Below are 27,789 nucleotides of genomic sequence, written 5' to 3'. Positions count from 1 at the left end.
ACAGAATAACAAAAATAGTTTTGTGGTAAAACGGTTCAAGCGCACTTAAACCCGTTTACTACCAAAGCAAAATGCAATTGTTTTCGTTAAAATAAATGTAATGGCGATAGATGACGACTGTAGGGCGAAATATGCTTGAATCCTTTTACCAACAAGTTATAATACCACTTAAGTATGCGAATCTCGACTTCGAGCATATTTTTAGAAAAGTGCATTTAAACCCTTTTATTTCTAACCCCCTCAATTTGAATTGAAAAGGTCTCTTGTTTTTCAAAATATTTAACGTTAGGTAAATTCTATACACTTTTGCATTCGAGTAAACCAATAATTGTCCATACATTTTTTCCAATTTTACATTTTTGTACCAGAATAAAGGTTAAATTTAAATGGTTAAAAACGATGCGATGGTATCGTTTGGTGTTGAATATTGTTGACCATGTTCTCGATTAGGTACTCTCATCTGAATTTACATAGAGAAATTAAAAAGTTTTTAAATGTCTCTTTGGGGAAGAGAAATGTCTTTCAGCTTTCCCGTAGACTGTACCTCTGTTAAAAAACTTGTGAGCCACAAAGATAATGACCGAGGGGAAACATTATAAACGCAGAAAATTGGATGGCAACTTTAATACTTATTCTTTTTCAGGATGTCTTGGTATATTTGAACATATTTTAAATAAAATATGTAAATATTTCTCGCCAAGTATGGCGAGAAATGGGCAAAAAATACGAAATAATAAACAATAAAGATAAGAAAGTTAGAATATCTGAGACACATAATGATGGGAGAGCGGTATGAAATGCTCAGACAGATAATACAGGGAAAGATAAGAGGAGAAAGGAGAGTAGGGTGAAGGAGAGTGTCAAGGGTGAAGAATTTAAGGGACTGGTTTAAATGCAGTTCCTTGGAACTCTTCAGAGCAGCGATAAATAAATGTAAAGATAGTGATGATGATCTCCAATCTCCGATTAGGAGACGACACTTAAAGAAGAAGTTATTATTGAAGATGATCAAATTGCAATGTGAATAAACATCGTAGTACTTAGGTGTTGATAATAAAAAAATGTATACTTTATATACACTCACCGGCACAAAATTCCGCCACCCAAAATTTTTTATTAAATTTGACAATTTTTAATTTTATTATTTTGTACTCCGATTTTCAAGATTCTCACATCAGTTTGTAGGTACACGAATTTTTTGCTTTGGTGGCATTATACGAGGGTGAATAGAAGCGTTGTATTTTCTCCAAACTTTAAAAAATTCTGTGGAAAAATTGGAGGGCTGATTTTGCTTCGTACTCCTTTTGTATTATCCGAATATTAATTATTCGAATATCTCTTTTGTTGTAAAAGCTGTAAGTAAAAACAGTGCTTTGAAGGTTTATTTAATTAGGAATATCAAACGCAATAAAATTAACAACACAAAAGAAAATTAACAACAAAACAAAACAATTCGCGAATACGCTATTTTGACATGCACGCAAGCGCATAGTGAATGTTACGCTAATAGCGGATAACGTGTCCCGCTATTTAGGTAGAAATAAGGCACGGTAATAACGTTAACGCTAATTTGACATTTGGGATGAAACATAAAAATAATTTATAGAATGCAAATTTTATAAACTAAAAACTGTGAATCATCTTGTTTCCTATATTGAGAAACACGTTGCGTTCTTATTTTGTCTACAATAGACTACTTTTTGTGGTTAGGATATTAGTTATTCAGATATTATATATTATTTTTATACTTATTATTTATATTTATTGTTGGTTAAAACATTAAAATTGAAAAATGCATGCCAACCTTCTCAATGTCCAAATTCATTTTCTTAAAAAAAAACAATTTCAGTATTCCTCAACATTAATTTTTAGGTTACATTTTAATCCCAAAAGTCGGTTGTCATAATAACGTTAAGCCCCTCCCCGAGAGGGATAGGCCAAATAGACCGTTATCAATTATTTACGTCTTGACACGCTATTAACGTTTGCCTTTGCGATATCTCTCTATAACTCTATCAGGGCCATAGCTGTACCAAATTTTGTGGAGGAAATAGGATTGAGATCTAGGCTGCATGCGGGCCATTCTAATCTTATCAATCCAACCTTTATTTAAAATATTTATGTTTATGAGTCAGTCAGTGTTTTTATTTACAAAAAATTGTACAGCTCTTACAAGAAAATACAGGATTATGAAACGAAATCAGCTCTTAAATTTTTCCACATAATTTTTTAAAGTTAGGAGAAAATACAACGCCCGTTCACCCCCGTATAATGCCATGTAAGCAAAATTTTTTTGTTACCGGAATAATAACAAACGATATCAATACATGTACATACCTACAAACTGATGCAAGAATCTTGAAAATCGGGGTACAAATAATAAAATTATAAATTATTGTCAAACTTAATCAAAAATTTTGGGTGGCGGAATTTTGTACCGGTGAGTAATAACCCCGTTGTTATGTACTGTAATCATTAGCTATATTATATTCTAATTTAAGTTTAAACTATGCTAATAAACATACCAATGCCATATCTGCAATGGCCGGTCGTCTTTTTAGGCCTCTGTTCTCGTCATTCATCTTAAAATGGTTTTATCCAAATCACCACTACATACACGGCTAACGTTCGACTCAACACAAACACATAAGAAAAATTAAATTAAATTAAATGTAATAAGTAAATACAAGTATCATCCTCCGCAATTTTTTAGCAATCTAAATAAATTATTACGACCAAGTTATATAAACCAATAAAAAATAATTTAAAAAGGCTATCAATTATTGAACACGCGGTTTAGACCGAATACGAACATTAAGTGAATGAAATAGAACCAACTGTAGTTACTACGTTAATTAACGGTACCGATCAGTATTTTATCAAAAGAAGATAATGACAGGTATTTTTAAAGAAATTTACTTTTCCCTCATTTAGACTTTGCCGAAATAGGAAAGTCATTTTATGTTTCGCCGTATTCAAATTTGATATTAACGAGGTGATAACACATTTTTAAAGAACATTCGAGTCATTATTAACTAAATGTAAGATAACTGGCATGTCCCCCAAAAATATCTAATTCCGTTCATAATTTTGCAACGGAAGGCTAATCTCAGAGTAAAGTCAAGTAGATATGACTACGAGTACGGATGACTTCAGTATTCACACTGGGACAGACAAATTGGACTTTTTGTCAGATTTGTTTCTGCTTTTTTGATACTGCATCCAATTGGCTTATTAGTCCAGAGTAATAAGGATTTTCTCGGGACACTCAAAGATCCACGTAGCTGACTACTTTTTTAGTTATTGTAGACCTATAGGAAGAAAACCTACCTGTTTCCTGCCTAGAGCTCGCGTCCGTTTTTTAATTATTAACAATTTAGTGCAAAAATCGTGATTTTTTCGATTTTTTGCACTCCATTCAAAAGCTAAATAGTTGACATAAACTTACAAAATTCAGTTTTTTAGAACATTGAAAAACCTTCAAAATGCGGATTTTTGGAAGTTAAAAAGTTAATTTGTTGCTAAGCAAACTTCGAAATTAGTAAAAATCGTTATTTGTTAATAACTTTTACTAAAACTAACTTAGAACTTCAGTGTTTCACCCAAAGTTGGGAATTGACGTACTTAACAAACCTTCAAAATTTGAGACCGATCCATTAATTAGTTTAAGAATTATTCTATTTGTTTATCCCAGAGACCTTTATTTTGCAATAAGATAAGACATAAAATAATGAAGATAGGGCAATTCTGAATATGCCAAATGAAAGTAGAAGAGTGATAGTATCAAAATGTATTAAAAAAATATATAAAAAAATAATTAATATACTCAAAAATCCTAATGCCAAATTTTTGAAATTTTGTAGTTTATAAACATTTAGAATAACTTTAAAAATGTTGTCCGTAGAAACAATCTTTTTATATACCTATTCGAAAAGATAGTATTTAACACGAATTTTAAAATAAAAAAATTTAGCCCGGGTTCATTTGGGACAAAGTTAGCCATATGTTTTTTTTAATTCACAGCTAATTTGTTTATAACAATTAAGGAATCTCATTAATGCCATTTTAAAGAATGGGATTTGTATTTTTTCTTAAAAAATTTGCACAAACATTATACCTTCACAGCACCCTATACGATTTTTCAAAAATGTAGTTCAAACGATTACTAGGGGGAACCTACAAATCCACCGAGTTAAAATACCGAAAAAGCAATTTCAAACGAATATAATTTTGTGTATCTCAGGATCAACTCAATGGATATTGTTCTTTCTTTTTTTAATTTGTATGTAATTTCTACGTACATTACAATTGTGCAATTTGTTTATAAATTTATTAATTAATAAACAGTCTAATTTGTTTAAACAATTATTGAAAAAATATTTGTTTAACAAAAATCTATTTTTTTAATCATAGTATCATTAATGATCATAGAAAAAGTTAAAGTACACTTTAATAAATAAATGATTTTTATTAGATAATTATTTATTGAAGATAATTTATTTATTAAAGTATACCTTAGCTTTTTCTATGATTATTAACGATAGTATGATTAAAATCATGGATTTTTGGGAAAAAAATATTTTTACAAAAATTGTTTAAACAAATTAGACTGTTTATTATTTAATAAATGTCTAGACAAATGTCTATTTTCTGTCTTATGTTATTGCAAAATACAGGTCTCTGGGATAAACAATTAGAATAACTCTTAAACTAATTAATGGATCGGTCTCACATTTTGAGGGTTTGTTAAGCACCCCAATACCCAACTTTGGGTGAAACACTAAAGTTCTAAGGTAGTTTTAGTAAAAGTTATTAACAAATAACGATTTTCACTTATTTTGCAGTTTGCGTAGCAACAAATTAACTTTTTAACTTTCAAAAATCGGCATTTTGAAGGTTTTTCAATGTTCTAAAAAAATGAATTTTGTAATTTTATGTCAACTATTTAGCTTTTGAATGGGGTGCAAAAAATCGAAAAAATAGCGATTTTTGCACTAAATTTTTAATAATTAAAAACGGACGCGAACTCTAGGCAGGAAACAGGTAGGTTTTCTTCCTATAGGTCTACAATAACTAAAAAAGTAGTCAGCTACCTGGATCTTTGTGTCCCGAACATGGTCTATTTCTAGCTTATTACCCTGGAGTATATTCCAAATTATGTATGTTGTAGTATGTTTTTAATACACAGGAAGTTCGAAAAAACACAAGAAAAAATGAAAAACAAAAGAGCTGCAGGTAAACGGAATACCAAACGAATTAGTAAATTACTATTGAGCAGCCACCACAGAATAAATAACAACATTAACTAATCTAATCTTATAAAATCCTAATGAGACAAGTCACTCAGTCTGTCCGGTACGGTTTCGATATGTAAACATTGAATGACGTTTAATAATATCATTTTATTTTGTTACATCTTTTTTATAACTGCTCCAGAATGACTGAATCGAATTAGTTAATTTTGATTTTAAAACTTTTTATTGTAAATTAACTTTTTTAAAACATTTTATTGTAAAACATTAAATTGTAAAGAAAATACTAAAAACAACAATGGTATTTGTCATACCTATACACACAATTATATTATACTCCTTCAGATTTACGTCACTAAAACTACGGCTAACTTCAAGTCTATTTACTTTTTTACGTTTCCCGTGAAATACATGCTTTTGGCACTTTGTTTGATCTAAATATGGTATTCAGGATTGTTTCATTAAATTTATATTTATTAAAATCTATTGCATTAATGCACAAACTTGAATTTTCAACTTTATCGTAGAGAAAATGTAAAAAAAATAATTTTTATTTTTATTATTGTAAGTCAACAATGTTTTTAACTATAAACATATTTTTCTGTATTGGGACCGTGCAAGTTTGGAAGAGTGACACCTGGTTTCATAGCTCAGCAACATTTTTAGCACTTTCAATTATATTAGTCCTGGTTACTGGATAATTGTCAAGGCCATAGTCCAAAAATAGAATAAGAAGAAAAAGTAAGATTGAGGTTATGTTATTAAAAGGTAAATATTGTACGTATGTAGTAAATAAAATTAATTATTAAAATGCAGTATGTACTACAAGCAAAATACAATTAATTAAATTCACTTTAATAATTGCATATCATATCAATATTGTGGAGCAACATATAATTTTTACAATTAATTTATAACATAACATTTGCGAAATTTTCTTCAATGACAGAAATATACGTCAATTTGACAATATAAATTATTTAAGAAATATGTTAAGAAAGTTGCAAAATTTCTCCGCTATTCACTCATGATAGTTTCTCGTATCCCCTCCAAGTACTTGCACACAGCGAATATTAATTTTCGATATTATCAATATATTCTTGAGCACGGAGCACATTTTTACACGCTTCCTATACCTACAACTAATAAAATTTTATATCTGATGGGATATTGTAAAGATCTTTCTTCTTAGGGTAAGAACATAACAAGTGGGTCGCGGTGGAGGTGTAGGTGTCGGTCGCGGTCGATGTCGACATCCTGAATGGAAGCGAACAGAGCAGGTAAGTCGCGGTGGAGGTTTAGCGCGATGCCATCCAGGAGGTTTACATCGCTGCTTTTGAAAATAAAATGAGTTTGTTTTACATGGATGTCTACTGCGCGGCCTACAAGAATGCTTTCCTCTAATTGATCCGTTTGAAGCCAAGTTGTCATTACTTGCGCTATCCCTTTTTTGTATTCAGTTTATTTTTGAATTTCTAAAGTAATTAAATTCAGTAAATTTTTAAAATATGAAGAAGGATCTGATTATTTACAGCTGACATTTCATCACTATCATCACTTGACTGACACAATATCGCAAAAGCATAGTCTTTTTGTCATTCAAATTTCATTAAATTACTTCATTTGATAGTGGTTCTAACTCAACTGACAGCGCAGGTGACCTCCTTGCTATGTGCTGTCGACATCGACCGCGACTTAACTAGTGGCATCCACCGCGACCTACACCTCCACCTCGACCCACTTGTTCTGTTCTTACCCTTAGACTTCTACAAATATTTCAAAAGTAAAAATAGCCAAATAAATCCCGTTCTTCTCGAGTTATAAAATAAAAAAATAAGAGTCAGAAGAAAATGGAGGGTATCAGATAAAATTGGAGGGTGCCGGAAAAATTGAGAGAATCAGAAAAAAAAAGAGGGTGTCAGAAAAAATTGGAAGGAGATACGATAAAATAGGAGGATGTCACAAAAAATTGAGTGCTGTGACTGTAGAAGGCAATGAATTGTATTCCACGTCGCGCGTCGCATGGCGACGGTCAAAATCACTAGTAAAATTATAAAGCACATAAAATACCGGAAGAGTGGCGAACGAGCAGAGGTATAAACTTGTTAGGTAAATACGGGTAAATACAACTTACAATAAAACCACCATACAACTTACAACTAAAATTTTACAAGAACTAATGAATCAGAGGATAAGTTTGAGGGTTAAGGGTTTATAGCCCAGTCGGGATAGCATTTGACCTTGCATTACGAGCTGCACCAAATTTTATTTTTATAATCAACGACCTAGGAGAGGGGGGGGTCAACGGTAGTATAAATTTAAAATCTGGACTGAATTCCGTCGTTGCGTTAGTCGCCATCTTGATTTTAAACGAGAACCGTTTTTGCTCAATATCTACGCCATTTTCAACTTTCCGACAAAAAGTGTACAAATTGAAATTGTTGAAAATCTGATTTTCTATAATTTCGTTTATTATAATTTTTTTCGTGCCGTCGATATTTTCCGAGTTATGGGGGGAAAATAGTAACAGTTAGAGCATAATTATTGAATTATCTCGTTTATTATTAGTTTTGCAACAACTATGTACCTATACAAAAATTAAGAGAATTAAATTCTATACAATTTTGATCTCTTTCATTTTTTTTATAAAATCAATATTTAAGGTATTACGTATGCGGTAAAGGTACGAGCGTAAGAAATGATTGATTTTATAGCAATTGTTTTTGTTCAATATCTCCGCAATTTTCAACTTTTCGACAAAAAGTGTAAGAACTGAAATTGTTGCAATTACGATTTACTTTTTTTTTAGAGAACCAGTGACGGGTCTACAAGAGGGCGGGAAAATTCCCCCAACAGGGTCCAAAATTAAAAAGAAAATGTTGAAATATTAAAATTTATTAGCTGACATGAAATAAAACCCGCTAGTTAATAAAATTAAGTGAACTTAAAGCATATAAGTTATTATTTAGGTCTTTTATGTACTTAGTTTGGTTGGTGTTTCATTGGAAGTTTTAAAAATTGTATAAAATATAATTCTCTTTATTTTTGTTTATGTATAATTATGTCGTAAAGTTAATAATAAATAAGGCAATTCAATAATTATGCTTCCCCTACGCTTTCACTATTTTCCCCCTTAACTCGGGGAATATTGATCGCATAAAAAAATGCGCAAAATAAATTGTAGAAAACTGCATTTCCAAAAATTTTAGTTCCTACCCTTTTTGTCGAAAAGTTGAAAATGGCGGAGATATTGCAACAACGGTTCTCCTTTAAAAGTAATATGGCGGCTAATTCAACCGCGGAATTCAGTCGAGATTTTAAATTTACACTACTATTGATCTCCTCTAAAGGATAGAATTATAAAATTTGGGGCAGCTCGGAAACAAGATTCAATTCAATAATTATGCTCCCCCCACCACTTTTTACTATTTTCTCGCTTAACTCGGAAAATATCAAACGCATGAAAAAAATTGTTAAAAAAAATGTAGGAAAACATATTTGGGACAAGTTTAGTTAAAAATGTGGTAGATATTGAACAAAATTTATTGCTATAAAATCAGTCAGGTCTTACGCTCGCGCCATTACCGCATACGTACTACCTTAAATATTAACTTTAGCAAAAAAATGAAAGAGACCAAAATTGTGTAGAATTTAATTCTCTCTATTTTTGTATAGGGACATTTTTGTTGTAGAACTAATAATAAACGAGACAATTCAATAATTATGCTCTATCTGTCACTATTTTCCGCCATAACGCGGAAAATATCGACCGCACGAAAAAATTGTACAATAGAAATTATAGAAAATCACATTTTCAACAATTTTGGTTCTTATACTTTTTGTCGAAAAGTTAAAAATGGCGGAGATATTAAGCTAAAACGGTTCTCGTTTAAAACAAGATGGCGGCTAAAGCAACGGCGGAATTCAGTCGAGATTTTAAATTTACACTACTATTGACCCCTAAAGATTAGAGAAATAAAATTTGGGGCAGCTCCTAATGCAAGGTTAGGTCTGTTATTCATCTAACCCGACTGAACTATTAAGGATAATTTCAAAAGTCTGAAACAGGACCCCAGTGAAGAACTATTCATTGGGACCACCGGTTTATACTGTCTTCAGGACTAAGAAATCGTCATTCACCTGCTATTCGCTATGTGCAAATACTTGGAGGGGATACGAGAAACGATCGAGCGCGAATAGCGGAGAAATCTTGCAACTTTCTTAAATACATAATTCATATTGTCAATTGAAATTGTCAATTTGACGTATATTTCATACCTACTGTCATTGAAGGAGAAAAATTATATGTTGCTCCACAATATTGATATGATATGCAATTATTATATAAAAGTACTGCACTTTAATTAATTTTATTTACTACATACAATTGTTTACCTTTTAATAAGATAACCTCAATTATTTTACCTTTTCCTCTTATAATTTTTTTGGGCTATGGCCTTGACAATTATCCAGCAACCAGGATTAATATAATTGGCCAATATAATTAAAAGTGCTAAAAATGTTGCTGAGCTATGAAACCAGGTGTCGCTTTTCCGAACTTGCACGGTCCCAATAGAGGTTAGAAATAGTCTTCAATATCTCATCAACATGAATGTCGGTGAACTAAACGCTCGAATACGGTTTAATGAGGCTAATCTGAATGCTCGAAGACAAGCTACAGGATCCGAATGGCGCTATAATCGGAAAAAACGATTCTTGTAAATTTGTACGCGCTCGTCCCCTCACTAAATGGGAAACTTAAGTTAACTTTTTTAACTTTTTTTGGTTTTAGAACCTAATCTTCACAACCCAATAGACCCCATGACGCTTTAGTAACTGCAAATTTAGTATCCAAGGCTGCCATACATTAAATAAAAGATTTTCGTGCACATTGCCCGTCTAAATAAAAAATAAAACGTGTTTCGACCATTTTATCAAATATTCAATGGGCGGCCGTTTTTCGTGCCGGTGGTTATAGTAATATACTCCCATCACGCTAACAGTATAAAATTGATTTATATAACAAAATTTTAATATTGTAAGAACAATTAATTGTTAATTATGTAAGTGAGTATAGCTTTGTTAACAATTCTTACAATAAACTTTTGAGTTTTGTTTTCATTAAATTTTGAAAAAATGTGAAAACGTTGAATTATCCACGTCTGTTCGTCCGTCCATACTTTTGGTTTTTATATCATTTTCGATTAAAAAGTTCTAACCGGAAGTGCCATATTAAAGTCGCAGAAATAGTGACTTGTGACATACCAATCGAAGCATATTGAAAAGCCGAGCTTGAATCTTTAGTTCGGGTTTTAAGTTATTTCTATTTAAACAATTATGACCGAAAGTTTAGTAAAAATGACACAAAATTAGTGAAATCCTATATCAATCCACGCAAGGTTACAGGAAGAGTTCAAATATCGACTTCCGGTTCTACTTTCGATCACTTTGGGTGAAAAACTAAAACGGGCACCACACTCTCGGCGAAGTTACTTCGCCAAGGTTGACCGAAGTCCGAAGTGCCTCTCTACACACTCGTTTAGACCAGGCCGCATCTGTAAAAATATTAGTACATTTGGACGTTGAGAGATGACTCAAATTTTTTTGCAGAAATTGCTTGAAAATAACTCAAATAATAATATTTGAGTTATCCTTCCTCTCAAAAAGGTCCGGAACATTGTTTAAATAATCAAAATGTCAAAATATGAAGGAAAAATTCGATTTTTTTCTTCGTTTTTTGATTATAACTTTAAAAGTATTCATTTCCGAGAAAAGTTGTATTGTCTTAAAAGTTGTGTAATTAAATTTCCTACAATATAGAGTTGGTTGGAAATTTAAAAAATAGTCACCCTTGTTGCAAAATAGCAATAATTGGGAAAAAACTATACAAAAACAAGTATTCGCATTTTACGTTTTTCAACCATTTATGCTAAACTTAGGAGCTTCAAATTTCACCCAGAAAAACTATATGATACAGTTAAATAATACTGTAAATTTCATTAAGATCGGTTCAATAGATTTTGCAAAATAAATTTTGCAATCCAGCTTTCGCAAAAAAAATTCATTTTTTCAAACTGTTACAGGACTGAAAATAAAGCAGATAGCAAGTTGAAATTTTTTTTACTTATAGAAGTGTACTGTACCTTTCATTTGCAATTTGCAAAACTAAAATCGATTAACCACCACGGCGTCAGGAATTTTTTTAAATAAACATTAATTATTGGTGTTGCGCGCAGGACACCGGATAGTTTGCTCTGATTGGGCATTCCAATGACCTTTGATAATTATTAATACATTTTAATTTTTATTACATTTCGATATAAATAAATAAATTTGTTCATTGCAAAATAAAAACACATACTCTATCCTTTGAAATAACACTTTTTTTAGCAAAAACTTTCTTTGTTCATATATTTTAACTTGAGAATAAAAGTTTATTATTTTTAAACATATACAATTGTCTAAACAATATTTCACAAACAATAATAAAATTAGTTTGATTTTTGTGGAATTAAAATATTAAAATACAACAAAATATAGAGTAAGAAAATAATATATTAGATGAAGATTGGAAGAAATTTTGGTGGAAATCAACTTCATGTGAATCGAACACTGCTGTCCTGCGCGTAGCACCAATAATTAATGTTTATTTAAAAAAATTCCTGACGCCGTGGTAGTTAATCGATTTTAATTTTGCAAATTGCAAATGAAAGGTACAGTACACTTCTATACGCAAAAAAAATTTCAACTTGCTATCTGCTTTATTTTCAGTCCTGTAACATTTTGAAAAAATGAATTGTTTTTGCGAAAGCTGGATTGCAAAATTTATTTTGCAAAATCTATTGAACCGATCTTAATGAAATTTACAGTATTATTTTACTGTATCATAAAGTTTTTCTGGGTAAAATATGAAGGTCATAAGTGTAGCATAAATGGTTGAAAAACGTAAAATGCGAAAACTTGTTTTTGTATGGTTTTTTTCGCAATTATTGCTATTTTGCAACAAGGGTGACTATTTTTTCAACTTTTAACTAATTCTATATTGTAGGAAATTTAATTACGCAACTTTTATGTCAGTACATCTTTTCTGGGAAATGAATACTTTTAAAGTTATAATCAAAAAACGAAGAAAAAATCGAATTTTTCCTTCATTTTTTGATATTTTAATTATTTAAACAATGTTCCGGACCTTTTTGAGAGGGAGGATAACTCAAATATTATTATTTGAGTTATTTTCAAGCAATTTCTGCAAAAAAATTTGAGTCACCTCTCAACGTCCATCTCAAAACAGATGGCCCCTGGACTAGTTCTACTTTGCGAGGAACACATTCAAGCGGTGCGATACCGACAAAGATCCCTTTGACTCGGTCGCACCAGACCGACAGATTTTGGAAGTAGAACGAAGTTAGACAAAGTTACACAAGGTGGCAGTCTACACTCTCGTACTTGCTGGACCTCGATCGACTTCGGCGAGAGTGTGGACGACGTTTAAGACTTACAAAATCCAATTACTTGTTAGTTAGATAAATAAATAATACCGTTGCTATATCAAGTGATTCTTGTATCCTTCGTACATTTTCAGTATTTTATTATTATTTAGTGTTTTTCTTATTTGTGTATGGTAATAATTATTCATGTGTATGGTAAATAAGTATTTTATACCTAACACTAATGGGTCAAAGCTGTATAAGCTCTATGAAACATTATATGATATAGAATGAACTGGGTATGAAAAAATTACTTCTTAAGTGTGAAAAACATTATTTAAATAATATTACTGCATATATTATTATTTACTTACAACTATAAATATTTATCGAGTTGCATGTTTGACGTCTTGAACAAAAAACATAATTGTGTAAATTTCACGCTTTTTTAAATAAGTAAATAAAAATATATGAAACAATATTGCTTTTAACAATAATTATATAGGATAGCTTGTATGTTTACATACACCATAACAATTATCAATTATTTAGAAATTATTGTAAATTTCAGTGTAAATGTTCCACCCCATGTTTGCCAACAAAAATCATCCTAAAAAATATCGAAAAAAAATTTCCAAAAATTGTTTAACAATTCACATGGTTCATTGAATATTAAATTTATTAAGAAAATACATAGTCGTAATGTATGCAAACCGATCATACGCTTAAGAGGCAACAGTAGCGATCAACAGGTAGCAACAAATGCGGTCCAAGATTGCGGCTGTAATTTTGAATATTTTGTCGAGATATTTGACACACATATGCGTAATATAATAATGAATGGCGGTACAGAGTCCAATTTGAGAAATATATTAGTATGTGGAAATTACTCTGTAGTTAAATACAATATTAAAAAAAAAACGAGCCTGTACCGCCATTGAGAAGAAGAAAAAAATACACTTTCTTCAAATAAACTTTTTTATCCCATGCCTAGATTTTGTGTCATTTTGGACCTACTAAAAATTTTTATTTCTAACAAGAAATCGACAATATTATGACTAATAACTAATTAGGCAACATAGAGAAATTGTCACTGTCATTTTGACAACTTGTCTCAGATTTTCTCTGATCTGTTCTGTTATCTTTATCGATATCTGTTCAGTGCAGTAGTGTATTAAGTTCGTTATTGTTGTTTCATCGGAAAGTAGTGTTTATTTATAATTAATTTATTATATTTTTGTGTAATAGAACTAAGTTGTTGGCCTATTTGAAAAAATATATTATTGTTAATTTTGTGAGTTTTACGTGATATTTACGTAAAAATATTTCGAATTCTAATGCGAGTATATAAAGTTTTAGGAGGACTTTTTATTCTAAAAATATTATCAATAGTTTAAAAAATGGGAAAAGTTCATTTAAAGTTCTATTAAAAAAAAAGGGTTGAAACTAGTTGCTTTTGGCGCTCTATGAACTAAATAAAATAAGACTGCTCTTGTTTTGCTTCACAGCGAAATGATTATTTATTATTGGTTTAGTTTTATTTCGTGCAAATACGTCTGTTAACATAACATTTTCACCCATTTTGATTTATTTTTATAAATATCCATTTACTAATAATAAAATTCTTTTCTATTACTTCCATTTAGCGCGCCTATGAGTATAATTGTCAAACTATTGATATTAGAGAATGTCAAAGATTGCCACTGTTGTCAAAGTTTCGCAGACCCTACGAAAAAAGGTATGATACTATCTCCCAAAGTTATATTGATGACGCCGTACTGTATGCTCTCAAAAAAACGTCAAATCCATCGACAAGCTCCATATTTTGAAGCTTTGGAGACGACTCCTGTCATAAGCAATCTTTTTAATCATTATGCATTAAAACTTCAGTTCTTGATCTTTGAAATTCTGCTAATTACGTATCTTAATTGTTATCAACAAAAAAAGTGAATAAATTCGTCACTAATAATAATTATTATTGTAGTAGGACATTTTTTATATGAATAATATGAAGTTATTTTAATTGTTTACAAGCAAAACATTGCAATGTTGTTGCAATTAAGTTTTGCAATATTAGAAATTGTTTTTTCTCATTTCTTCTCAATTCTTTTGACATGAATATGAATACGCGCTCTCCCTTGCTTATGCTACCCGTAGATATTGTCTTTTTACTACTGAAGCACGGCAAATTAGCTAAACATGTGATGTACATAAACTTAAAAAAATACGTGCTACATAATTTAAAATCGCACCGGCGGCTCTAATCATCAAGAGATTTTAGGGTGTGAGTTCATACAATAATATTTATGCTAGAGAAAAGAAATTATTAATTTTTTGGGCGCCATTAATAGATCAGAATCTATTACTATTTATCTATATAAAAATTACAAAAATGTTACGAAAAAAATGGTATCCCTTTGACTACTAATGGTACTTACCCTTGTTGTCTGTAGTAGGCTGCGTTTCCTAATACAATAAGGATACATAGATGGATTGTGCGAACAGAAAAAGACGAAATAAGTTTTAACATAGTTACCATTTATTTAGATAGAAAATTGTCATTAAACTGAGTTGATTAGAAAAATAAAAAAAAATAAGTCTTTCGCGTTTCATCTTAAAAGTTCAAAAAAAGAAAAAGGAACGAAACAGTTTATTGCAAAATACCTGGTGATGATCCATTGTTGTTGAATTGCTGGAATCGGGTTAGCTCGCCAGAGTTGTGGATACGACGAAATCACTTTCACTTTTCACTTTCATTTTTAGAGTTAAAGTACTGTTACATAGTTGTTATTATATTATACGAAAAATAAAAATTCCATAGTTCTTTTTGTTTTATGAAAAGAAAATAACTGCATTCATGATTATTAGTGATACTTCTCACTGACTTGATAATTAAACATATTTTATTTAGACCATTGGCTTTAAAAAAATGGAACTGCGTTCCACGAAGATTGAATTAAGTGCGGTTTATATGAGACATATTAAACGGAAGTCTTATCCGCAAATGTTGAACTAAGTTCTGTTTGAACGAAACATATTACACGCCGTACTAAGAAAACTATTATTTTATCTACCGGACACAACACAGAGAATATACCGGTATGGTATTTAAGACAACATATCGCACTTGCGATTTTCACGACAGAATCTTTAAGATTCCATTTTGCCTATTTAGGCACAGACAAGAAAAAATGCAGGTCTTCACTGCATGACCGCTAGAACTTAATTGATTCCTTCTTGTCCTAATCTCGGACAAGATTCCTCTCTGCTCTCTATATTCACCTCCCTTTTTCACAGCTATCGCATAATTTGACCAATAATCATCATTCCGAAATTTTCGTACCAATCACATAGCTGGGAAATAATGTTTAGACCAGCCTTATTATGATCATACGTTTCTTTTTTGGCCAATCACCACGAGTGTCCTTTTTGTAACCGTTTAAGGATTCCCACGAAAGTTACTGCGTTGTAACCTTGTGGAATTCTGAGATTTCTATCACTCAAACAACTAGCAATCTTTCCTATTCTTCTTTTTATGAGGCATATCCTGTGCAAAGTAAATACTTTTAGGAAAGTTGTCTTCGAGCCCTAAAGTCTCTTTGTCATTTTACTGCCTGCAATAGCTAAATGACCAGTTTAGGCGTCTAGAATTTCTTAAAATATTAATCCTTCCGCTTTCTTGTGGGTGGCCTAAGAGAAACGCGTTGGGAAGTACATTTCGTCTTACTTCTATCTATAACGCAGAGACGGACTTTTGCGATATTTAGATTGTGATTCTTCGAGCCTGTTTCACTGCCTCCCCCACGATTTCAACTTCGTGCTAACCAGTTTGAAATCGGAAACGGAAATAAAAAAATGAAACAGCAAAAAAATGAAAACCTCATTTGTTAGTCACCATATCGTAATATCGTTCAGAGGCCTTAGGCTTTCTCTAACGATCAATACATGTCTTACAATCTAGACATGGACGCGTTAATCATAACACAAAAAATTCACAAGAATACAACGACGCAATTCGTCATCGTAGACACAAAAAAAATAAAAACACAAAAATAGGGCAAGATATGTTAACGTTTTTTCGGATGCATAGGTTTCTTTCAACCTAGACTAACACCACGAATAACATAAGAATAATGATGTCTTAACATCATTAACGCCATAAAAAATTAACATGTTATCCTTGACTTGGATGCATAAAGTCTCTCATTTATGACTTATTCCAGAGATAACACAATATAATAACGCCATAGGCAGTTATTACTTACGGACAAAAAAACAAAAAAAAAGGAGTTACTGATAGTTCTAAGTTGGACCTTGTAATTCTATAAAGATAAGCCTGTAATTAGTTTATTGTGGAAAAAATGGACACATTGCTTTTCAGAAACTTACTACTCTTTCAAGAACAGGGGGGATTAGGAAAATATTGATATTTTAACTTCGTTGTGGTAACCAGAACAAGCGATAACTGACGCGTATCATACGCCTATCATAGGAACATTTTCGGTGGGGTCAACTTAAGGTAGGGTCATAGTCGGTAGAGTCTATTATTCAAAGTTACACAACCAAACGGAAGTTTTAGGAAATGACATAGGAAGTCATCACCTAAGGTCTGTGGCTAAATTGCGATTATGAATGGCTTCTCATTCCGACGAGTCAACTGGCGGGAATCCGCTCACTTCATCCCTAGCCTTTCTCAGTGTCTGGCCATCCATACCGTAAAGGGGGTTAGACAACATATTTTAATAGAGGGGGCTGAAATTAATAGGTCCTTGAAGTAAGAATAAACTTAGGCAAAACAAATAGGTTCTATTACGAACTATCACTAGTAACTGTACTAAGGACTTCTGATATCAATCTAGATACCAAAAAAAAAATAAGAAACGATTTTCAAAAAAAATATAAAAAAGCATTTTCCCTAAGCTTAAGCTGGATTGCATATAAGCGAAGGTAGTATATCCTAGAAGGATACCAAAAAAATAAAAAAATAAAAAAAATCAAACTTTTTATTATGTAAAAAAAAGTTTTACTTCTATATCGGACTAACGCACGACATAAAAACATTTGAAGAAGGATTTTTAATATTTCCTTTCAACAAAACAAAAAAATTTTATTCTTATAACTAGGTAAAACAGTTCAAAGAACTGGGGTGTGAGCCAAACTGAGTTGCTCTGGAGATCAACGTGCGGAATCCCATACACTACTTCCAGAGGCTCGTCTCCTTCGCGACAACATCAAAAAAAAATATATCAAATAGATAAACATTGACCGCAGCGGGACAATTCCCTACTATTGGTCTACACCACACATCAAAAAAAAAGGTTGTCGAGACAGCTCTAAAAAATTTATGCGCGTCTCTCGTCCTGAAGGGAACGAGGCACTTGGGGACGGTTTTGCCGAAGCAAAGTTGTATTCAACGTACTACGTACTAGGGTATCAGTGCATTACTGATCCCACGCCAAAATTTGTTGGAAGAGAAACAAATCCCTTCCAGGAAAAAGTTCGCAATTTGCGCGACTTTTCCTTTAACACGGACCACGGAGGAAATGGGGTGTCGCTAAAAAAATTACCGAAGTATTTAGATTATAATAGGCGTTCAGATCAAAAATTCATATGTCCAAAATCATTTATTTGAAATCACACTTTCCAAAATTGAAGAATTTCGACTAATAAAAAAATTTGGTGCACAAAACAAAAAAATTATTTCTCTCAAAAAAACTTTAAGCACCTGTACTATAAAATAGAAAAAATCAAAAATATCTAAAAAATTATATTTAAAGTTGGTTCATATCGCCCTGTAAATAACGGAATATACATTTCTATTCGCTATCGGACAGATCTGAAGCATCTGACGAAACATTGACGGATGAATAAGCTTTTAAATCTTTAATATGCCAATTTCCAGCATTGGAACCATCTGGATTCCTAAGAACGTAAACTAAAGAGGATAGTTTTTTAATTATGGTACATAAAATATATTTGGGAGCCAATTTTGCCATGAAATGTTTCGGGGCGCTAGATAAAATCATATTTTTTCTCCAAACTTGATCGCCAACGTTAAACTGTACGTCGAGTTTACGCAAATTATATGTTTTTGCATTTCTCTGATATGCACGAGACAAATTTTTACGCACGGCCGTGAAAACTTCTTTTATTCCCGTTACTTCGGACGCGTAATTATCGCGATCACCCGGTAGGATTTCTATATCAACAAAATCATGGGGTATTTGACCGTAATAATTTCCAGACAACGGTACGTGTCTAGCAAAATTTAAAAATGCCGGTGAATATTTGGTTACTTCATGTTTCGCTGTGTTTATGGCTTGCCGAATTTCATGTATGTGTTTGTCCCAATCGCGGTGTTCGTCAATATAACTTCTGATTGCCGTACCAATAGTACGATTGCTCCTTTCAACAAAATTTACTTGGGGAGAATAAACTGCAGAGAACCAGATTTTTTGGACTGCATATCTCTCACAAAGATCTTTCATTATTTTACAATTTAAATTAGAGGCATTATCACACATAAGATGTTGTGGAACTCCAAATATGAGAAACACCTGTTCCTCTAAAAATTTACAGATATTTGAAGCAGTAGCCTTGCGAAGAGGATGTAACAAAGTGTACTTAGAAAACCAATCTGAGACCAACAGCAACCACGTAAAACCGTTTCTACTTCTGGTTAAAGGGCCTATTAAATCAACGGCGATAATTTGCCATGGGTATTCGGCTTTTTTCTCTTTACCCATTTTACCCATTTGCGCCATATTTGGTGCTTTTTGTGCTCCACGCGTTTTGCAGGCACGGACATATTTAACAACATCTCTTCGCATTTTTGGCCAGTAATAATTTTCTTGGATTCGAGCAAGAGTTTTATAAACACCAGGATGGGCACAAGTTGCAGGATCATGACACGACTTAATAACATCCTCACGTTGAGGTTTGGGAACAAGGACTTTCCACTCGATTAAATTTGAATTAAAAGGAAGACAAGCCGGAATAAATTTGTATATAAGGTCGTTCTCTACTTTCCACTGTGGAAAACTTTCTGGGTTAGACAAAATCTTTGTACGCAAATCATCGTACCAGGGATCGATGCGATCAGTATCAACTTCAAGATAAGCAATTTGATCATTCTCATGAATCCTACTAAGTGCATCAGGCACCTTATGACATGCTCCTTTACGATGGACGATTCGGAAATCAAACTGTTTGAGACGCATAGCCCAACGAGCTAAACGGCCTGTGGGATTTTTTAAATTTCTAAGCCATAACAACGAATAATGGTCAGTGATGAGGGTAAATTCAACACCATCTACGTAAGGACGAAATTTTTCAACAGCAAACAAAGCTGCAAGGGCCTCTTTCTCGGTGGTTCCATACGAACGTTCTGCTCTTGTCAAAGACCGACTAGCATAGGAAATCACCTTTTCTCCACCGTCTATTTCTTGAGTCAATACAGCTCCTAGACCGGTGTTACTTGCGTCACACTGAATAGTGAAGGGACGAGAATAATCGGGTTGTACTAGAACTGGGGAAGCTACTAAAGCTTCCTTTATGGCGATAAAAGCATTCTCAGCTTCTGATGTCCAAACTATAGGTTCTTTCTTTTTCTTTCCTTTCAAAAGATCATTGATAGGGGAAACAAGGGTAGAAAAATCTTTGACGAAGCGTCTATACCAAGAACAAAGACCAATAAAACGTTTAATCTCCGTTGTGTTAGTTGGACGGGGATAATTAACCATAGTGGAAATTTTGTCGGGGTCCGACCGAAGAGAGTTATCACCAACGATATAGCCTAAATACTTCAAAGTTGTTTTGAAAAATTCACATTTGTCTACATTTATCGTAAGGTTAGCATCCTTTAGTTTATCTCGCACTTGTCGTAACAAGGCAACGTGTTCCTCAGCAGTGGAAGAACAAACAATAATATCATCCAAGTAAGTAAAAATAAAAGGTTCGAATTCTGGTCCAAAAATTTGATCTACTAATCTTTGCTGGGTTTGAGCACTATTACAAAGACCAAAAGGCATCACAGTAAATTGAAATGATCCACGGCCAACAACAGCAAAAGCAGTTTTTTCTCGCGAAGATGGATCAAGAGGGATCTGCCAAAAAGCTTTTTTCAAATCTATCGAACTTATATATTTAGCGTTACGCAATAATGACAAAATTCGGTCAATATTGGGGAGAGGATATGTGTCATGACGAGTAACTTCATTAAGATTCCTGCCATCAAAACAAAACCTAAACTCGCCTGTCTTTTTCTTTACAAGCAAGACTGGACTACACCAAGGACTGTTACTCGGTTCTATAACTTTAAGTTTGAGCATCTCATCTAATTCGCGATTTAAAATATCTGACATGTATGGCGACATAGGAAAAGGACGTTGTCGAAAAGGCTTTGCGTCACCCGTATCGATAGTCATTTTGATCTTATCTGTTCTTCCTATACCATTCTTTTTGTCTACCTCCTGAAAACTATGGATGACAGCATCCGCTAGAGGTCTTAACTCGGCGGCAAGAGAATCAATCGAACACAAAGATTGTGGAAACGAAACATCGCCTTCATGTTTTGAAGTTACTATCTCGCAACAAGGATTTCTGACACTCCATTTATTTTGTTCGAAATTTATCGCTAAAGAAAATTTTGAAATAAAGTTACTTCCTAAAATAAAATTTATTGGTAGCGATGGCACTACAAGACAACTAATCACATGACAAATTCCATTCGCCACAAACGGCAAATCTACAATACCAGAAACCTTTTTACTCGATCCGTCGGCTAAAGACACATTCTGACTACACGGTAAATCGATCTCAATGTTGTTTCTCTCAAGAAAATCCAATCCCTTGGATCCGACTACAGTAGTGGAACACCCGGTATCTAATAAAAGCGTAAAGGGTTGCGAAAGAATTTGAACCTCCAAGTAAGGTCTGTTATCGAATGGCTTTGAAGCAATGACCGGAGATAATTTTGACGAATGTTTATAAAAATTTTTTACTGTACCTAGCCATTTGTACCAAGCAGAGACATTAAAATTTTCTGGAAACTTATTATCGGCCGCAAAACATGAATGTTCGGGGTTTGAAATTTTATTGTGAACACTCTTACCGAACTTAAGGGTGTTGGTTATTCGTTTTTTGAAGGTTTGACACAGTTTGGGCATGTCCTTACCGTAACATTATCTGCGCCACATCGGAAACAAAAATATCTATCAAAACGCTGTTTACAGTCGTTGAAATTGTGCCCGCGTCTTCGGCAATTAAAACAAACGATCATCTTCGATTTATTCGAAGTACTTTTACTAGGGTTTTTCGCCTCAGAATTTCGCGGAGCCGAGCGATCGTCATTATTTTTAAAATTTGCTTTTCCGTTAGGAACATTGGCTTTTCTGGAGGGACCGGGAAACTCATGATTAACATAAGCGACGGACGTTTCCTTCTTGACACTAGGCACGACCACATTATTCTCTAGTTTACGAATAACAGCAGACAACTCCTCAACAGTATTGGTATCGACTAATGCAATCAACGGAATATATTCAGGGATAATATTTTGCCTCAAGTGTTTCACGATAGTTTTCTCTAAAGGCTGCACCGTCAGCCGTTTTGCCAAAGACATAACCTGTGCCTGAAATAAAGCGAACGACTCATTTTTCTTCTGCTTCCTGGATTTGATCTGGTTCCATAAATCCTCGTCGTAGTCTTGGGGAAGAAACGTAGCCTTCAAAAGACCAATCAATTCGTTCCATGAAGAAACGGTACTACGAACACTCCTGAACCACACAGCAGCGCTACCTGTAAATAACTCGACAGCTGATCTGAAAAGAACCTCTTGTCCTACATTACGGGATTCAGCCAGGTCTCTAACTTTTTCTAGGAAAGGGAAAACTCCTTTAGAATCTCCACTAAACTTAATGTTCCAATCAGCTAAATTAGTTGGATGCGACACCTGAACGACGGGAGCTGGAATATTAACGACCGGCTGTGAAGGAATTATATTCGAAGAAACTGATGGCCCAACAGGAACGACTTTGTCATCTAATTGCCCTTCTAAAAGTAAACAATCTGCAGAAGCTTCTGCCTTATACTCTTCTTCTTCCTCAAATTCTACGGGTAACCTAGCTATTCTAAAAGATAAATGCGTAAGATGAGCCTTTGCCCTACGATAGACCGAATCTCTAACGTCTCCTTCGAAATCTCCAATTAAACTACGGATGTCAACAGCAGTTTCGTCTATCTGCTTCTTCTCATCGTTGAATATTAACCTATTTTCCTCTAAATCAATAACTGCCTTTTTACTAAGTAATTTACGAAGCATTGTTTTTTTGTCACTAAGATTTTTCTTAGTCTTAACCCCTCGTATAAACAATTCATAATCAATTTCGTCATTTTTTAAATATTGAACCACGGAGGATTCCATTTTGAATTATATTCTCTCAAAAATTATGCAAAAAAAATTCAACAAAACTATTTAAACTCAAAATTTACTGTAAACTTGGAATTGAAAACTAGCAGTTATTATTTTATTTACCTTTGGAATTTTCTCTTTTCATATTTACATTACTATCTTATTTCTTATCTGCGCATTGTGCGCATCCATCGAAATTTTATAAACAGTATAAAATCTCTATTCAGACACCTTTAGACAACAAGGAGCCACATTTTAAATTAGTGCTGGGAAAAATACCATTTACGTGTAAAACAAAAAAAGGAATGCAATGACGTTGTTTTTAAGTACTCGTTAACACGGAGCAAAAAGAAACAAAAAAATGACAGAAACCTCTAGGTGCGGTCGCCGTTTTATGAATAAAACTTAGGTTGCGTTAAAAATAAAAAAACCTTTTTGTGATATTACTAATTAAGAGTTAGATGAAAAACTTAGCGTTATTTTATGAATCAATAATGAGCAGAACAACGTGGACAAAATAAGAAAACAAACTAATAAGAATTAGACAAGAGATAGCCCCTCAAGTTGCGGCGCCATTTTATGAAGCACGGCAAATTAGCTAAACATGTGATGTACATAACTTAAAAAAATACGTGCTACATAATTTAAAATCGCACCGGCGGCTCTAATCATCAAGAGATTTTAGGGTGTGAGTTCATACAATAATATTTATGCTAGAGAAAAGAAATTATTAATTTTTTGGGCGCCATTAATAGATCAGAATCTATTACTATTTATCTATATAAAAATTACAAAAATGTTACAAAAAAAATAAGTCTTTCGCGTTTCATCTTAAAAGTTCAAAAAAAGAAAAAGGAACGAAACAGTTTATTGCAAAATACCTGGTGATGATCCATTGTTGTTGAATTGCTGGAATCGGGTTAGCTCGCCAGAGTTGTGGATACGACGAAATCACTTTCACTTTTCACTTTCATTTTTAGAGTTAAAGTACTGTTACATAGTTGTTATTATATTATACGAAAAATAAAAATTCCATAGTTCTTTTTGTTTTATGAAAAGAAAATAACTGCATTCATGATTATTAGTGATACTTCTCACTGACTTGATAATTAAACATATTTTATTTAGACCATTGTCTTTAAAAAAATGGAACTGCGTTCCACGAAGATTGAATTAAGTGCGGTTTATATGAGACATATTAAACGGAAGTCTTATCCGCAAATGTTGAACTAAGTTCTGTTTGAACGAAACATATTACACGCCGTACTAAGAAAACTATTATTTTATCTACCGGACACAACACAGAGAATATACCGGTATGGTATTTAAGACAACATATCGCACTTGCGATTTTCACGACAGAATCTTTAAGATTCCATTTTGCCTATTTAGGCACAGACAAGAAAAAATGCAGGTCTTCACTGCATGACCGCTAGAACTTAATTGATTCCTTCTTGTCCTAATCTCGGACAAGATTCCTCTCTGCTCTCTATATTCACCTCCCTTTTTCACAGCTATCGCATAATTTGACCAATAATCATCATTCCGAAATTTTCGTACCAATCACATAGCTGGGAAATAATGTTTAGACCAGCCTTATTATGATCATAAGTTTCTTTTTCGGCCAATCACCACGAGTGTCCTTTTTGTAACCGTTTAAGGATTCCCACGAAAGTTACTGCGTTGTAACCTTGTGGAATTCTGAGATTTCTATCACTCAAACAACTAGCAATCTTTCCTATTCTTCTTTTTATGAGGCATATCCTGTGCAAAGTAAATACTTTTAGGAAAGTTGTCTTCGAGCCCTAAAGTCTCTTTGTCATTTTACTGCCTGCAATAGCTAAATGACCAGCTTAGGCGTCTAGAATTTCTTAAAATATTAATCCTTCCGCTTTCTTGTGGGTGGCCTAAGAGAAACGCGTTGGGAAGTACATTTCGTCTTACTTCTATCTATAACGCAGAGACGGACTTTTGCGATATTTAGATTGTGATTCTTCGAGCCTGTTTCACTACAAAAGCAAGATTACGTAGGTCAAAATTTCTGACGTAAGAGCACTATCAGAACATTAGAATGTGACTTTTCATCATGGCCACGTTTATGTCATTACTTGTCAGAGATATTTTTCTTTGTTTTTGTTTACTATAAAAATAATATCTATAAATATTTATTCTAATTAATGATGTTAATTGGTTTTTATTACTTGCGAAAATATATTAATTAACAACAGTAAATATGTATTATCATAGTGTAGGTATAATCATTAAAATATATTATTTAATATTTTTAAAACTAAGTACTGCAAACGCTAAAATTCATACGAAAACTTTCTGATCTTTAAATCTAATAATAATCTTATTTCTAAAAATCCTAATCTAAGAAATCTAAATTATTTAACTTAATCCCATTAAGTTGTTAAGTTGAAACAGGGAATCCTATTATTTTGTTCTTGTTGAAAATAATCTATTAAAGAAGCATTTTCATTTGACACGTTTCTCAATACAAACATAAATACAATAGTGTAGGTACACAACAATAATTAAAATAGTTTTTAAATTAAGCTATATTTAATATGTAGGGATTTATAAAAACAGTACAGTGTTTTAAAGCTATATTTTGAATCAAATTGTGTACGAAATGAAGTAAAATTGTAGCAACACAGAACTATCATATCCGTAGCGTACGATTGTCTAATATATTTAAATAAAATTATTATTTTCTGGAGTATTTAACTTAAAGGATTGTTTCATAAAATTTATATTATTAATAATAAAAAATGATTTTGGTTATTTAATTAATATAATTCTAAAATTCTCAATGTAATCGCGATTACGTTTTTCTTATTATAATACCATGTTGACACTTTTGCAAGTTCAGGCAGTTCCGTGCGGGTGTCGTATGTGCTAGAGAAATGTCAATTTTAAAGTTGATGTTTATTTACGGCAAGAAATGAAAACCGATTAACATTAATTGGAATAAAGCATTAGAGATATTATTTGTACAGTAAACAAAAACGAAGACAATATCTGTCAAGTAATGACATTAACGTGGCCATGTTGAAAAGTCACATTCTAATGATTTGGCAGTGCTCTGAAGTCAGAAATTTTGACCTACGTTATCATGGTTTTGTAGTAAAAAGACATACTTAGCTAAATTTGCTCCGTATTCATCAACGGTCGGAGCATAAACCGTATAATGTATCACAATTCATTTTAATTCTTAATTAAAGTCATTAATCTAATTAAAATTCTATTAGAACATGTTGAGAATAAAATATATTCTCATATCTTCCAAGGTACTTTTTATTGAAGTATAATATAAAAATTAATTTAATAACTATTCATTCAAATTAAAAAACTAGATAACTGTTACGGGAAATGATCAATGATCAAATTGTTATAAAACATTGCTAGGTATTTACTATTTTTATTGGGAATTATTCACAATTTCAGTTTAAATCAATTGTTTTTGTTGCTTGGTAATAAAATTCTTCTAATAAGTTAATTTTATCTGACTTTATATTCATATTGATAATTTAGACATATAGTCCAGAGAAATAAGGTTTTTCTCGTGACACATCCCCCTCCAGGCCGAAACCAAATTTTTTGAGTAGTATGGACATCTATATTATTAACCTATATGTTTCCTGCAGCCGATTTTGATGATATACATAGTTATAAACAAATGAAGATCGAAAAACGGTAAATTATCGCTTTTTTCGTCTATTACCAAAAAGTTAAGCACTTTAAACAAATTTCAGAGTAAGAAACTCATAAATCGTATAAAAAACATCAATATGGCATTCGCTGAATATGTCCAACCTTATTGGTTGCTTAGAAAATTGCAAAATAAATCATAAATATTGAGTTTTTATAAATATTCGTAACTTAGGTAAAAATTAACTTAGAATCTTCTTATTACACGGAATGCCGAGACTTTTTGTACTTAAATTATATTTTAAATTTCAAAGCAATTGGTCAAATAGTTTAAAAGTTATTTAATTTATTTTTCCCAAATTCATTTTTTTTGCAACACTATAAGTCAGAAAATTATGAGGTTACAATAATACTTCTGACAGTTTATGAAAGAAGAACATTTATACTATTACCCTAATTAAAAATAAATGACAAAAAATAATTTTAAACAGTGTAAAATTATTTTGCAAAAACATGTCCATGTTTTGCTTACTTATAAACAATTAGAATAACGTTTTTAACCGTTACCCGTAGAAAAATTATTTTTTCATATTTAGAAAGACTGAATTTTTATACACATTTAGAAAGAAAAACAACTGTTCTAGGACATTTAGGGACAAAGTTAGCCTCCCCATTTTTTTAATTCACATGTTTTTGCAAAATTATTTTGCAATATCTATAATTATTTTTTGTCATTTTTTTTAAATTAAGTTAATACTGTAAATTTTCTTCTTTCATAAACTATCCAAAATATTACTGTAACTTCATCATTTTCTGACTTACAGTGTTGCAAAAAAAATTAATTTTGTATAAACAAATTAAATAACTTTTAAACTATTTGACCAATTGCTTTGGAATTTAGGGTATAATTTAAGCACCTTAAGTCTCAGCATTCCATGTAATAAGAAGGTTCTAAGTTAATTTTTACATAAGTTATGAATATTTATAAAAACTCAAAATTTATGATTTATTTGTCAATTTTCTAAGTAACCAATAAGGATAGACA

At 32.1% G+C, this 27,789-nt stretch overlaps 1 protein-coding gene across 5 annotated transcripts in view; it reads right to left on the bottom strand.

Annotated features, from left to right (window-relative positions):
- The window catches only part of LOC114332531 (choline-phosphate cytidylyltransferase A), a 178,166-nt gene that overhangs the window by 99,564 nt on the left and 50,813 nt on the right, over nucleotides 1-27,789 (bottom strand). Inside the window, exon 1 of one of the 5 annotated variants that reach the window (XM_028282347.2) lies at nucleotides 2,526-2,663. The exons of the other annotated variants lie outside the window; for them this stretch is intronic. Coding sequence (XP_028138148.2) covers nucleotides 2,526-2,582 — 57 coding nt within the window. The 5' untranslated portion in view covers nucleotides 2,583-2,663. Of the gene's footprint in view, nucleotides 1-2,525; nucleotides 2,664-27,789 lie in introns of those variants that run through there. 5 annotated transcript variants of the gene reach the window in all.

The sequence above is a fragment of the Diabrotica virgifera genome, chromosome 2, assembly GCF_917563875.1.
Source record: "Diabrotica virgifera virgifera chromosome 2, PGI_DIABVI_V3a".
NCBI classification, from domain to species: domain Eukaryota; kingdom Metazoa; phylum Arthropoda; class Insecta; order Coleoptera; family Chrysomelidae; genus Diabrotica; species Diabrotica virgifera.
Note: the sequence above shows the minus strand (reverse complement) of the source record. Positions and strands in the feature narration are given on the sequence as shown.